The sequence below is a fragment of the Ochotona princeps genome, chromosome 5, assembly GCF_030435755.1.
Source record: "Ochotona princeps isolate mOchPri1 chromosome 5, mOchPri1.hap1, whole genome shotgun sequence".
Lineage (NCBI taxonomy): Eukaryota > Metazoa > Chordata > Mammalia > Lagomorpha > Ochotonidae > Ochotona > Ochotona princeps.
Genome location: NC_080836.1, coordinates 13,698,712 through 13,713,934, shown reverse-complemented (window position 1 = coordinate 13,713,934; position 15,223 = coordinate 13,698,712). Strand labels below are relative to the sequence as shown.

Below are 15,223 nucleotides of genomic sequence, written 5' to 3'. Positions count from 1 at the left end.
GGCCTGCTTTTCTCAAGGGAAGCAGGCTCCCTGCCTTCATGTTCCCAGCTTCAGAAGTGGGCTGATGACTAGCGTGTAGCTAGAGGTGACTGTAAGGAATTCCTGGACCAATACAAGAGACATATGCAATACTGGCTGGCTGCTGCTGTCACGATGACAACAGGAACCTAGACTACTGAGCTACTTCCCTCCCTCTACATTTTCTAGTACATGAAAAGGAATCAAACATACTTTTAAATGTACAAAACACTTGATTTAGTATTCAATACAAAAAAACAGAAACAAAATTAAAAAAAAAAACCCACAAAACAAAACAAACACCTCACTCTATTGGAACTGAGGTTTATATTCTAAGGCATAGAAATGCCTTAGGAAATCGACATAAAAATGTTTTGCATTTAATATCTTTCAGACCGTTACACAAACACTGGTCCCTGACTTGGCAAACTTCATGGCATTAAAAGCAGCAGGGATTGACCCTGGGGAACCTACCATTTAGTCCCGAAGGAATGCAATCACAGAGCAATGTAAAGGAAACTGATCTGTTCAAAGGGATCGCAGGCATCCTCAGAGAAAGTGAAAATAATAATTACTCTAATAGTTATTCCAGTGTCTGCATTTTTAAAATCATTTTGACGACACCTGAAAACACCAGCTCAAGTAAGAATGATCAGCCTATGTTAGTGTAACATCACGGGAATAAGTAAAGTACTATATACTGTTACAGGAATAGTCTGACCCACGTTATGTGGCATTTTAGAAACTGAGGCACTGCTTTGGTTTCAGAGATGTCTTTGAAGATTTTGGCTTCCAAATGACCCAGACTGTCTCACAGCGAGGCCCTTGCAGAGAACAGCCGTAGCTGAAGCAACAAATGCAGCACAGAAACTCAAGGGAACTCTCCAAATGCTCCTCGTGACAGAATGGGCATGTGTGTGCCACACCTGGCTCCCCAGCCAACCCAAAGCAGGAGGCGGGCCTTCCTAGCATGCTGACATGTTGGCATACTTGCACCCTGTTCTAGAAAACAAACTGTACCATCAAATGTGCCCCAAGTAGCCCTCTGTTTCAATCTCCTCCTGTAGGCTCCCCAACCCCCACAGGAGATGGTAGTTGTGAACAAATAACATCACTCACCATTTCTCACCTTGCAAAAGAAATGTTCTCATTCAAAACGAGCCCAGTGTTTTGGAGCTATTAACAAAATGCAGCCTGCTCCCTGAGGAGGAGGAGGAGTGACCTTGGGGTTCTTCCTTAGGCCTGCCCCAACCCCCTGCCTGTCAGGCTGGCTTCCCTCAGCCTGCACAGGTCCTTCCACTTCAATGGCTGACAGCTGCACACATGGCAGTGTGGACAGTCTCAGGGCATGGGTCACACCATAACTTCAACTGGACTGGTGTCTGATGACAGAATTGTACCTCCCCCTAGACACCCCAACAGCCTGATGACATGTGACATTCCGCTAGCAGCACTGGTCAAAAACAATCCTTGACAAAGGCCCACAAATAAAAGCAGATCTGCTCACCTCTGTCAGCGTCTTCTTTGTGTCACTGTATCTGGACTGCAGGTTGGTATGATTTGCTCGCAGCTGTAAATTAATGACAAAGACATATGCTCCCATTTACTCCTTAGAACCACAAGTATATGGATGGGATCCCCATTTAAGAGATGAGAAAACGGACACTCAAGCAGAACGTGTTACCCTTATTTTACAGATGAGGAAATAAAGCTCCAGAGCACCTAAATGACTGGCTTACATTCTCACAACTGACAATCGATGAAGCCCAGATTCCCATTTGGGTGTACCTCACTTTTCTAATTGGTTACAGTTAACCCAGGTTGCCTTTGCATCCACAGCACACAGACTACACCTCAGTACTCAGGATGCTATTCCAGAATACGACTAGTTGGAAGATAATGCTAGAGAGAAGACAAGACTGAGGAGTTCAACACTAACAGGAGTGAAACGAATTACCTTAATTCTAAATGCACTTCTTTAAACTGCCATTTCCCATTCCCTTCCTGAAAATGCATATCCTTATGTTGTCTGTGAATGCCTAGAAATTTGAAAACACTGCACTAAATGCTCAGAGTGTTTGTCCATACGTAATTCTGAAGAGGAGAACTGGCAGAAAGCCACTATTAGATTCGTTCACCTGGGTCCACATTAACAATGTGCAATCCTAAACTTCCTTTCAGTGACGACCTGTGTCACTCTTGAGTCTAGAAGTGTTGTGTCACTCTCACAAATTGTTTTTCCTAAATTATGCTTCCAGTCCCCAGTCTTCATGAGTGAAGGCCTGATGTCAGGACGTAGCAAGAGAGAGGAAGCAGGCAGGCTGTGGCATCGCCTTCACAGAGGATTTTGTTAACTACTTGTGTACATGAAGGGACTTGTGTACGCATCAGGCTGGCCTTCCTAAGCCCACGTGGGCTCCTCCACATGAATGCTGAACATGTGGCAGTTTGGATAATCTGAGGCATGGGTCACACAGCATTGGTACATGAGGGAACTTTGCAGGAAAGTTGGCTTTCTCTTGAATTGTAGTCATTACACTCTTGAAAATTTTAATAGTCTAACATCAGTGTCTTCCCAAAATTCTTAAATTGGAATCTGAGACCCAGTGCCCTGAAGAGGTGGGGCCTTTGGGAAAGAGTGAAGCCATAAGAGATTCCATCTTCACAAATGCAATGAGGACCCTTAATGGAAGAGGCTCATGCAGAGACGCAGTATTGGCCTTATCCCATTGACCTACCTACCTGGCCAGGGATTACTGCACATGCTGGTCATCCTTAATGATACTAACCAAGGCAACAGTTCATTACTGAGAGCTTCCGTGTGGTATCTCTGAGAAAAACTAGGTGGTTGGTAAACACAGGTTCTGAACCAATTGCAAAAATAGACCTAAGAGTCAGGAGGATTGCCCACTGGCTGGACTAAGAGTGTGTGCCAGGATGGCCATTTGGAAGAAGACTTAACATCCGCTGCTGAAGCAGACAGGAGGGTGGAAGTAAACAGGCACTTGTGCTGAGACTCCTGGCTCCGGCAGCCTACAACAACCACACACGATGAAGACATGATGGTAAAGAATTCTCAGCCTTGGTCATTGTTCATCCTGATTCTGTGATTATTATTATTTTTTTTTAATTATTTGTCTATTGTATTTGTTTGAGGTACAGAGACAGGAAGAGACTCAAGTTCACTCTCCTATGCTGGTTTGCTCCCCCAAATGCCTGCAATAGCTAGAGCTGGGCCACCTAGAGTGACGAATTAGGAACTGAATCCCGACGTCTGGCCCATCACCTGTTGCCTCTGAGGGTGTGCCTTAGCAGGAAGCAGGAATGGGCAGTGGAATCAGATCCTAAGCACCAGGCACTCTGATCGGGAATGCAGGCATCTGAAGTGGGTCTTATTTAGGCCAAATGCTCTCAAGTGTTCTTCATGAGCTTTTCATTTCTTATGCCTATCACTGGCAAAGGCCAGGAACAGAGATGGCATTTTCAGAGTTTAAGACTTACTAAACTATCTATGCAAAACACTGGGCAAGAACCAATCATATGCAATCTCTGTATCTTTTTTTTTTTTAAACAAGACTTATTTGTAACCAAAGCACTTCAATAAAATCAATCTGTTGTTTGTTCAGCTTTGGTAGAACACTTTCTCATAGAACATATTCAAAGAAATGATTGGGTAGGATCTTTTTATATGCTATTATCTTTTGAATATGTGAAATTTGAAAGAATGAAAAATGTACAAGTTTAAAATGCCAACTAGCACCCATTTTTGGAAAAATTGGTCTTTGGAAAAATCAATATCATTGATTTGTCCTCCGGAAAGTCATATTCATTCCATAACCCGTTATGTGTAGTTTTCTCATTAAAATGGATTACCAGCACAACTGAAGCATGCAACAACTCGTTACTGCCTAATGAATATTCCTGAGTCAAACTCCTCCTTCTCTGCCACATCTACCTTCCAGGGCAAACACATAAGGTGTTTCCAAAACAGCCCCATCCATCGCCAATGACTCTGAAATGCCATCTCCTACAGCTCCCTTTAAAATGATCAATAGCCCAGGTCTGCACCACTGCGTGAGGGTAACAGTTCTCCCTGAATCCTTTCTCATTCTTGTCCCACCCTCATCCCACACTGAACAGGGTACAACCTGCAAATGTGATCATGCTGTTTAGCCCCTCCAGAGGCTTCCTGGACGGCCTTCTGAACTGAGCAGACTGACAATTAACGACCTCACACAGCACTCTTCAGTCACAAAACAGAAACTGGCTAAGACTGTCCCTCTCCCTGGTCCTTGTTCATAGTGTTCGTCAAGTCCCCATCCTAGCCCTCATGTACTGAGAACAGACTTCCTGCGCAGCCGCAGCCCACTCATGTTTCCCGTGTCAGCCCTGCCTATGACCCCCCCTCAGCACCCCATGCATCCTCTCAAGCACCTGTCATGGCTATCATTAAATGAAGATCTGTGCAATGTATTTGCTTAACTGACATTTCCCCACTAGGCAGGCACTAACATCCTTGACAGCAAGGGTCACAATTTGTTCTTCATCCCTTGTCTCAGTTCCTAGGACGCATCATGCTCAGTAAATACTTGCAATAATGCTGTTTTTGTCCTGTGATATTTTTCTGTAACAGATGCTGGTGGGCTTTTTTTGGAATGGGCCACATAGTACTTCTTGGGGTTTTGTAGATCATACCGTCTCTACTGCAACCTCTCAACTGCCATTGTTGCTTGAAAGCAACCACAAAAAAAGTTATCAGATGGATATTCATACATTCTGCCCACAACCCCCCCAAAAAAACTTTACAAAAACGAGTAACTAGTGGTAACCTGCATGGTCTTGGGCCTGATGTACACCAATCCCTTTTCTAGAATCTCCTTTGATGAATCTACCACGGAGATCTTCATTCAGTTCACAAATTCTCCTTTTCCTGGGAAGAATTTACTTGAATAAAATTACTAAAAAGCAAAACAAACACAAAACCACACAACCAACCTCTTCCAGATGTTTGGTCTTCTGCAGAATCTGCTTGTTCAAGGAGATAACTTTTCGATGATGTAGCTGGGATGTTCCTAACGTTTCAGGACTTTCCTCCGCTGACAGCTCAGACTGCTGTGGGGAAAAGGGCAGGGCAAACCGAAAGGATTTCAATTCGCTGGGACGCATATAACCCATCCCCGCCCAGAAGACAGCAGTCGCAGGGCGCCAGGGCACCTACAGGGCCCTGCTCACAATGCTGCTCCTAAGGAGACTCTCCCACAGTGACCGCAAGCCTTCCAGAGAGTCTGTGCTTGTTGGCAGAGGGCATGGAGAGCTTGGAAGTCTGGCAGTTACCAAGGGATAAAACAGATGGGAAAGTGAGGACGACAAAATGACATGGTTATGACCAACATTTGTTTTAGTTAAGGATTGCTCTGAATAATTCAGCAACATTATTAATGGATGATGAGCTTTTACTGCTTAACAACTCTGGAAATAGAAAACTTCCAGCAGGATGTGGCTGGATAAAATGGCAAAGATTACGATTTTTTTACCTTGTGGGTTGGTAGCTCATTAGAGAAATTTTTTAAAAATTAAGTATTAGGTATAACAGCATGTCCAGCTTTAAACTTGAGACTTTGGAAAATGCCAAAATTAGTTTGTCAGGGTTTCTAGGAATTGGGCTAACTTTTAAAATTTAACTTTGGACATATTAAGATATTAATAATCTGGGGCTGGGCTGAGGCAAAGCAAGCTAGGCTTCTTCCTGTAGCATCATCATCCCATTTGGATGCTAGTTTAAGTCCTTGCTGCTCCACTTCTGTCCTAGCTCCCTGCTGGGGCCTGGGAACGCAGCAGAGAATTCCCCAAGTCCTTGGGCCCCTGCACCCACCTGGGAGACCTGGAAGGAATGGGTCTCAGCTTCAGTCTAGCCCAGTTCTGGCCATTGTAGCCATCTTGGGAGAGAGTTAGTGAATGAATGCCAATCTCTCTCTCTGTCTCTCCTTTCCCTCTGTAACGATGTCTTTCAAATAAACAAATCTTTTAAAATGTATTAATAATCTGTAGTCTGTGGAAGGAGAAACTGTTCAGGAAAATTATTCTGAGGTATTAAAAGTGGGAAGATAAAAGAACATGATCTATATCCAAAATATTTGTCAGAAGTAATAGAATAATATTGTTGGCTCATCCTGAGCTCTGCTGCTGGGTTAGCCACTTCTGTATACTATACAGAGGTTAACAGCTTTTCTCTTACAGTCCATTTCAGCTTTTTATTTTATATCCCACTTAGATTCCTTCACACTGACTTACACTCTCAGACCATTTTACCTTACTAGCAGAATTATATAAACCTTTTAATTCATGACTTATTGACATCCCAAACTGGATTAATTTCCTATTCCCTAGAAAAACCCTACATAGTAATTTTCAATGTTTGATGTTAACATCTTTAAAAAAAAATATTTGGCTCTCGGCGCAGTACCCTAGTGGTTAAAGTCCTCGCTTTGCACGTGCTGGGATCTCATTTGGGCACTTGTTCTAATCCCAGTGGTCCCACTTCCCATCCAGCTCCCTGCTTGTGGCCTGGGAAAGCAGTGGAGGATGGCCCAAAGCCTTGGCACCCTGCACCCACATGGGAGACCCAGAGGAAGCTCCTAGCTCCTGGCTTCGGATTGGCTCAGCTTTGGTTGGTGCAGTGGCTTCAGGAATAAATAATCAGATGGAAGATCTTCCTCTCTGTTTCTCCTCTTCTCTATATCTGACTTTCCAATAAAAATAGAATAAATCTTTACAAGAAATATTTACTTATTTGAAAGGTGGCGTTATAGAGCCACAGAGATTGAGAGAGCATGTTCTTTTCACTGGTTCACTCTCCCAATGCACACCTCTCATGTGGACATCAAGGGCCCAAGCAGTCCGGCAATCTTTGGCTGCTTTCCCAGCCACATGAGCAGCGAGCTGGATGGAAACAGTATCTGGGATGCTTACTTCCATTCCTAAGGTATGTTTGCATCTTAGCAGACAGTGTAACTAGCAACACCACAATGCCAGACCTGCTTTGTGCTTGCTTTTAAATACTTATTTGAAAAGCAGAGTTATATAGACTAAACTAGAGAGATGGGGGCAGGGAGAAAGTGGTAGGGAAGAGAGAGAGATTATTTTTGGATATCCTGACCTCCTGTAGCTATCACTCTGGCTTCCAGAATAAGATCCACTGAAGCAGGTAGGTCCAACCTCTATGAGTATCATCAACCCACAGACCCCTTCTGGTCTACAGTGGCTGAGCACACACTGATTCATTTCTGACTCCAAGTCTTAACAGATTTTATGTTGATGAACTGCTCTTTCAACTAAACGCAAGAAAATAAAAAATTAACTCCCTATCAATCGCAAATTCGTTTTATAAAAAAGATTTATTTTTATTTATTTGGAAGAATTACATAGAGAGAGAGAAAGAGAGATCAATCTTTTACCTGCTGGTTCACTCACCAAGTGCCCACAAGGGCTGGGCCAGGCTGCAGCCAGGAGTCTGAAACTTCTTTCAGATCTCATATACAACTGCAGGAGCCCAACCACTTGGGCCCTCTTCTGCTGCTTTCCTAGGCACATTAGCAGGAAAGTGGAGCAGCTGAGACTTGAACTAGCAATTGTATGGGGTTCTGGTATTGCAGATGGGCAGCTTTACCCACTATGCCACAATGCCAGCCACAATTTCAAACTCCTACCAGTGAATGGGACACACATACAACTTTACTTTAAAACTACTGACCTCCAAATTTCACTTATAAGGACTCTTAAAAGAACTCTTAACAGCAGGAAGGCCAGTAACCCTCTTGATTTCTGAAATGAAAATTTCCAAACTGGCTAGCCAGCTATCTAGCTAGATCTGAATTTTGAGACCCATCTGTAGGCTTCACTGACTGGGCTCACTCAAATTTCATGCCATAAGAACAGAAAGTATTGGGCCCGGCGGCGTGGCCTAGTGGCTAAAGTCCTCGCCTTGAACGCCCCGGGATGCCATATGGGTGCCGGTTCTAATCCCAGCAGCTCCACTTCCCATCCAACTCCCTGCTTGTGGCCTGGGAAAGCAGTCAAGGACGGCCCAATGCATTGGGACCCTGCACCCGCGTGGGAGACCTGGAAGAGGTTCCTGGTTCCCGGCTTCGGATCGGCGCAGCATCGGCCGTTGAGGCTCACTTGGGGAGTGAAACATCGTACGGAAGATCTTCCTCTCTGTTTCTCCTCCTCTCTGTATATCTGATTTTGTAATAAAATAAATAAATCTTTAAAAAAAAAAAAGAACAGAAAGTATTTCCTGATTCCCCTATTTTACTATTCAGGTAATTTGGGTAACCACACAGAGAGAAAATGTTTGCAGTACAAAAAAAGAATCCTGAAGTCTCTATACAAATCTCCATCTGCATGACAGCATGAGGACACTTCAAAAGCTCACTGAAAAACAGAATTAAAAGATCAATTGTACTTGCTAATAAAATTTCACAACACACATTTTTCATGCATTTATTTTTGATAGTTAACCAATTATCTGATTTATTCTGTTTCACTTTAACTAGTGTTTTTCAAAGTCAATCAAGTGTAGATAACGATTCTCAGAATCCATGAACAGTATCCATGAACTTTTAAAAGACCCCCTTGTATGCAGAAATTTCAAAAAATTCTGATACCAAAATACACTCATCTTTTAATTCCACCTTCAACTTTTCAAAGAAACTTCATATGTGTTCCAAGTGAATAGTGCTTTCAAAATGCTTTCTTTTATTGCTTGGTAACAATTCTGTTTTATGGCGTCCCTTAAATTTGGACTTACCCAGAAAGCATTAATGCACACTCATATCAGGACATGACACTCCATTTCCCTGAGAATTCTCCAGTCCATCAAATGAACTCATTAAGACGAATAAGATAACCACATACAGATCTCAAGTACAGATTAAATTGGAGAGTGCTTTCATTTACCCGTGAGTCTAGAGACTGTTCTACAACAGAAAAGTCAACAGACTTAACAGAAAGTTATTTTTGGACAGAGGCAATTTCTTCTAGGGTTGAACTGAAGAGAGTTCTTCATCTAGTCAATGAAAAGGTGACTGTTCATTTCAAACACACTTTTCATCAACCAATCTAAGATTCTTGTTCAGATACTCTCTTCCAATCCAAGAGAACGCAGACTGATGAAGACAGAAACAGGTTCTTAATGTAGCAAGGTTCATTCACCACTGGTTCACTGGGGGTTACAATGGGAAAGAGAGCTGAGGAGTTCCAAATTGGACCTTGATCAATGATGCCAAGTTGGACAGATGGAGAAAGAGAGTAGCTTTATACTAAATCCCTGACAGTAAAAATTTAACCCTTGGGCACCTTAACTGATTTCTACTTATGAAATGCACTGTTTGCCAAAGAACACCAAATATTTGAATGTGTTTACATTAGAGTGAGGGTTAAAGGGCCAATCTAATTTTGATCCACAATTCTAGATTAAGAACGTGCTTTCAAACCCACAGCGTGGATTAAGATGACTTAGGTACGAATCCAATATTTTCTAATAGCTGACAGATATTTGTAACTCCTGTTCTTAAGGATGACAGATTTAAATGTCACTCAACATGAGTCCAGTTCAACATGGTAAACTCTCAAGAGAAACAAAACAAATGATTACTTTAGCTAAAACTATGTATTTCTATAATTGAAAGAGACCCAAAAGGTTATTCACATACCAATACAGGGATCTCTCCCCTACCATCCTCCTTCATCAAAGTGTGGCTACCATGTTAAGCTGACAGTTACAAACAATCCCTACCTCTTAAGGTTGTCGAAGGTTCTCCACAAAAGTAAACAGGCTTAAGTTTCTAGTACTTTGTTGGATTTTCCAGTTGAAAACATTAAATGGACTATGCAAAATATTATTTGTTATTTTTAAATACAGCATCTAGAAGAAATGTTAAGAAATTCTATTAGGCCACAAAGTAAGAGACAGTGTGAGTGACATATACTCAGAGAATTCAGCTTTTGTCCTAAGGGTATTCATCCAAACCGGAGATCTCAAGGAATAACGTTTCCCATTCAGTAACAAGTAACCTATGTGAACTTTGATACAGGAGTAAGAGAGAAAACATTTGCAGAGAGATTGCCAACAGCCTAGCCCTCCTGCAGTTCTGTACCTAAATCCACATACCCACAGGCTTAAAAACCCTGCAAGTCTGCACAATGAGCCTGGACAGGCATGACTCCGGGTGCTTGACAGAAACAAAGACATTCTCCCTAGAACACCACCTCAACGCTAGGCCTCAAAACATTTCCACAGATAAATTTACAAGGAATAAGGGATCCAAGAATAAAACCAACAGCATACAAGAAGTCAAAGTATCATGGACAAAAGCCAGCAGAAACAGCAGAATGAGATGAGTCCAGACTCAATCAGCAGAAGGGGACCTGAGTCAGTCTAGTCAGCCTAGCTCCTGGCACTTACAGTGTTAGCTCTTCCACGCTCCCTCCAAGGCCTAAGTTGTGCCACAGAGGAAAACAGTTGTGAAAAATCTTCTTGTTCCTTCTTCCTTCCCTCAACAAACATTTGTGGAAAACCTCTTCATGCTAAACACTAGGGATTCACAATGAAAACTGGAAAATCTCTAGCCCTTAAAAAACAGGAAAAGTCTAGTCTGACAGGCAAAGAGACAAGCGTACAGCCCTCCGTTGGTAGGTGTCTACAAGGAGTTATCCTCCACAATGTCACAGAAGAGCCTACTTTACGAAAAGGAATCGACATTAATGGCTGTTGGGTATGTCTTCAGAGTCAAGGTTAAAAACAGAGTCTGTTAAAAACCACTGAAAATTTACTATGCATCAGGCAACAGGGATACAGTGATGAAAGATGAACTGTGGGCACTTTGAGAGCTTACAGATGTAGAAAATTATGGCTCTAATACCTGTCACAGTATGTGCATGGAGTACAGAATGAAGTTTAAAATCTACCATACATCCACACTTGACCTGATCTAACCCGGGGGTTTCTCGGTGGGCACGAGCAGAAGGTTCCCGAGAAGCAACCTCTCCCTGTTCTCCCCCAGCTCCGCATGCCAACAACCGCAGCAAGTGGTACACCTGTTTTCTGAGCTGGGGCAGCTCAGGCTGAATTCACTTACAAAGATGCTCCCAGACGCTGAGTTTCCTGTGACCCTCTGTGGTTATCTCCATTCAGGCTCCAGTCTCCCACTTATTCAATCCCACCTCATTTACATACAAAAAAGTTCAGCTCTCCCCAGCTATAGGCAACTGGGACTGGAAACCAGGCTGGTAGTTGAACTTTGGGAACTCACCTGTGAGGCTGCAGCTCCCACTAGTGAGATCTGGGGCTGTGGGTGTACAGGGCTAGGTAAGGCTGTAGCATCCACAGGCATGTGTGTAGGCCAAGTCTGGGGGTGGACGAGCCTGAGCTTAGCTTCAGCACCCATGGATGTGGACTAGAGCCAGATAAAAGGCAGGATGGGCCGAGCTAGGCTGCAACACATACTGGCACATGCAGAAACTGGGAATGGGAGTGAGTCTGATAGGAGTTATTTGGAGTGGCCCTGACTAGCCTGGCATGCATGAAGACTGGGACTGTGGTGGGCTAGGTGGGCCAAGCTAGGCTGTAGTACCTGTCAGTTCACAGGAGAGAGGGGGCTTGGAGTAGAAATGACCAGGCAGTTGCATGCACAGGTATATCCACTGGTCCACTTGTGTAGGTAATGGACCAAACCTGACCCTGTACTGAGGTCACCCCAGGCAATGTTTCTTAGGGACTCCCCACCTAGATTGTTGGACTCAAATCCTGGCCACAGCGAAAAATCACAAAATATGTGGTATGACCTTGGAATGCATGTTTCAGGACTGGGCATCTTCAGTTGCTGATGCCTGTGCAGGGCATAACATACTCAGATACACACAGAAGACAAGACAGCCAGCTCATCTAGGCCAGCAGAGGACACTGACTGCCTCATCAGAGGACAGAACAAGTTGGACAGAACACTCTCCTGGCCAGACTTGACAGCAAGTGTTTGGGTCTACAGATGCACACTAAGGTAGACTTGCCCAGCCAACAGACCTTGGAAAGCTTTTCTCAACCCTGGTGTAATGAAGCCGACAATGTCTCAGAACTCACAAACCACTCAAGTAGCACCTGGGAGCGTTCTTCCCCACAGGGGTCTCTAGGGCATTATCAAGTGACTGTCCCCATCCTCGGGTGCTGATGCAGTTTACAGCAAGCAGGTGTCCTCCTACCTTCCTCTCAGCAGACCAGGAGAATAAAATAAGAGAACTAAAACACTTGTCCCATCCACCTTCCTCCATACCTCAATCCTCCCCACAACCTAATCCAGAGGCCTACATGGGCGTGCAACCCTCTCAACTACGTAAGCAATACTAACAAATTAAATTTAAAAATTTATCAGTTCTATCTAATTATTGCCAGGGAAATAAGGTTCAATATTACTTATGTTGATCACTTTCCTCTGGGCAGACAGTGACATTTTCAAATGCCAACACAAAACAGGTAGCTAGTAGCATCCAGTACAGAAATATTCTAATTGTGTCACTTTGTAGTTTATCTGTATACTGCTTGATTCCTGTTGGGGACATCCCTAGCAGCACCCTCTCTTACTTATAACCCCACCCCTGTCCCTTATACCTACACTGCCTATGCATAGGATGGACTTGGTAGGCACTTGCAGAAAAAGAAAAATCAAACCCGTTGAGGGAGTTGATTCTGCAAGCTCTTTGGCACACACACAAAACAACAACAAAAACAAAAAACTTCAAGCTTGGGATTTAAAATATTCCCAAAATTGTTGTATGAAGTTTAAGTTTTTGTATGCTAACTAGAAATTGTGGAAGGGCTGTAAAATCACAGCAGGTGTGAGCACTGCGACTAGTGGTTAAGGCATGGGCAGGAGTGACCACTTCCCAGACTGGAATGTGTCTGGGTTTGCGTCTCAGCTCCACTCCAGATTCCAACTTTTGCTAAGGGAGATCCTTGAGGCAGGAAGTGGGACCCTGACCCTGAGCGGGAAGACCTGGATGAGCTTCCAATTCTCAGGCATTTGAGGTGTGGTAGAGTTTTCTTATGTGATTTTTTTTTTTTTTTTAATCATGAGAGGGCCCGGCAGTGTGGCCTAGCGGCTAAAGTCCTCTCTTTGAACACCCCGGGATCCCATATGGGTGCCGGTTCTAATCCTGGCTGCTCCACTTCCCATCCAGCTCCCTGCTTGTGGCCTGGGAAAGCAGTCGAGGATGGCCCAAAGCCTTGGGACCCTGCACCCGCGTGGGAGACCCAGAGGAAGAGGTTTCAGGTTCCTGGCTTCAGATCAGCGCAGCACCAGCCTTTGAGGCTCACTTGGGGAGTGAATCATCAGACAGAAGATCTTCCTCTCTGTTTCTCCTCCTCTCTGTATATCTGACTTTGCAATAAAAATAAATAAATCTTTAAAAAAAAAGTCATGAGAGAAAAAAAAAACATCATAAAGGTAACTACCTCAAGAAGAAACACAATATATTAACAAAAGGTTATTTTAGGCCAATTCCATCCAATGTAATTAGATGAATTTCCTGGAGACCAAAACAAGGGAGCTGCTCAGTGCTGTGTGTGCCCAGCATCCTTAGGTTTAGTAACAGCAACCGCTTCCTTTGGAGGAATCATGTTTTCCCATCAATCCCTAGTTCAAAGCAGCTGCCAATCTCAGGGCACAACTCCTGGGGAGCAGCATGTGAACCAAGGCATGGCAAAAAAGGAGAGCGCTTCCTTAGGAAACTACGTGAAGGCAAGGGGAGGAAGCCTTAAGACTTTCACAGTCTGTAGAAGGCCTTTAAGGCAACAACCACAAAGAGAAAAGGATGACAAAAAAACCAAAAGCAGAGGGATGTGCTAAGGCTGCTGGAGCCCCTACAACTCCTAGTTCTGAAGGCTGACAAAGGCAATTTACACATCCCTCTGGACAGAGGTCCTCTCATTATAAGACACTGCCCAGGCTATACTGAGGGACAGAACTGAAGAGACAGTCTCTGCCAGTTGCATCACAAAGCAGAGTAAAAAGTAACGTGACAGAGGATGTCAAATGTCATCGTCTGCCTTCAGCTCTGGCTTTCGCACATACATCCCTGCCCATGTGCAGGCTCTAAATACCTGATGAGACTTCGTGGGAGTTCTTCAACAATTTAACTTCCAACATAAAAAGCTGCTAACTGCCAGAGAAAGGTTCTCTGAGTGAAAAGGTCAGAAGCAGCACTGCCAGTATTTCGTAATCGCTGAATAGGTAATTTTCCAAAATCTACTGGGGAAAAAATTCCTTCTAGAAATAAGTCCTTGATGATCTAAATACATGTCACTATGGAAGGGAAGATGACGCTGCAGGCTTTCGGTTAGGACAGGGCTGAATGAGAACACTGTGATGTGCACCTTCGCTGACATGAAGCCACCCAGACACTTCGGAGGCATTCTGCCATGTTCAGCAGCACAGGTGTGGTTGTGCGTGAGGGCCAGGACTACATCGCTTCCACTTTTCCTTGTTTCTGTGGTACGTTGCCAGCATGCCCTGGCCTATGTCACACGGCCCAGGATGGCACTCAGATGATGGCAGAGTCTAAAGGAGGCATGGTCACTACAAAGCCTGGAAGGTGAACATTAAGGATGAAAAAGGAGACTATTCCTGCTTCTCCCTAAGTAGCTTTCACCTGGCCAAAGAACACTGCTTTCAAAGACAGTCCTGGAATCAGACGTGCAGCTTTCTTGCTGTATGGTATTGGACAAGTTACTAAACCTCTTTACCTGTAACTCCAGGCTTTTTTTTTTTCATTTTCCACATGTGTAAAGTGTGAGCCTGGCAGGTGCTTGTTGAGGCTCTGAGGTTACAGAGTAGAGGTAAATGTGGCTCACATTCGCGTAAGAGGAAAGCTTCAAATGCGCACGCGTAGTGTGATAATGAAGAACTGAAGAGGAAGATGCCAAGCAAGGGGGCAGCACACCATTTCAAGAACTGAATGCCACATCTTACACAGTGCCAAAAGAGAAAGTTCTGATTCCCCAAGGCAGATCTGTGTCTCTAGCTCCACAAAACGTTCTAAAAGCCTGTCTTAGGGAGATGGTAGCTGAGCAATGATTTAACAGCTAGGCTAATATTAAAGCAGTCAAAATGGTCATATATGACATCAGAGGCAGACCCTGTTACCCTGCAGGCTC

The 15,223-nt window shown here is 43.9% G+C and overlaps 1 protein-coding gene across 2 annotated transcripts in view; it reads right to left on the bottom strand.

Annotated features, from left to right (window-relative positions):
- The window catches only part of CCDC93 (coiled-coil domain containing 93), an 85,824-nt gene that overhangs the window by 22,408 nt on the left and 48,193 nt on the right, over positions 1–15,223 (bottom strand). For both annotated transcript variants that reach the window (XM_004589347.2, XM_004589346.4), the window contains exons 12-13: positions 5,014–5,130; positions 1,526–1,588 (exon numbers count right to left, since the gene is read on the bottom strand). In XM_004589347.2, coding sequence (XP_004589404.2) covers positions 1,526–1,588; positions 5,014–5,130 — 180 coding nt within the window. The remainder of the gene's footprint in view (positions 1–1,525; positions 1,589–5,013; positions 5,131–15,223) is intronic.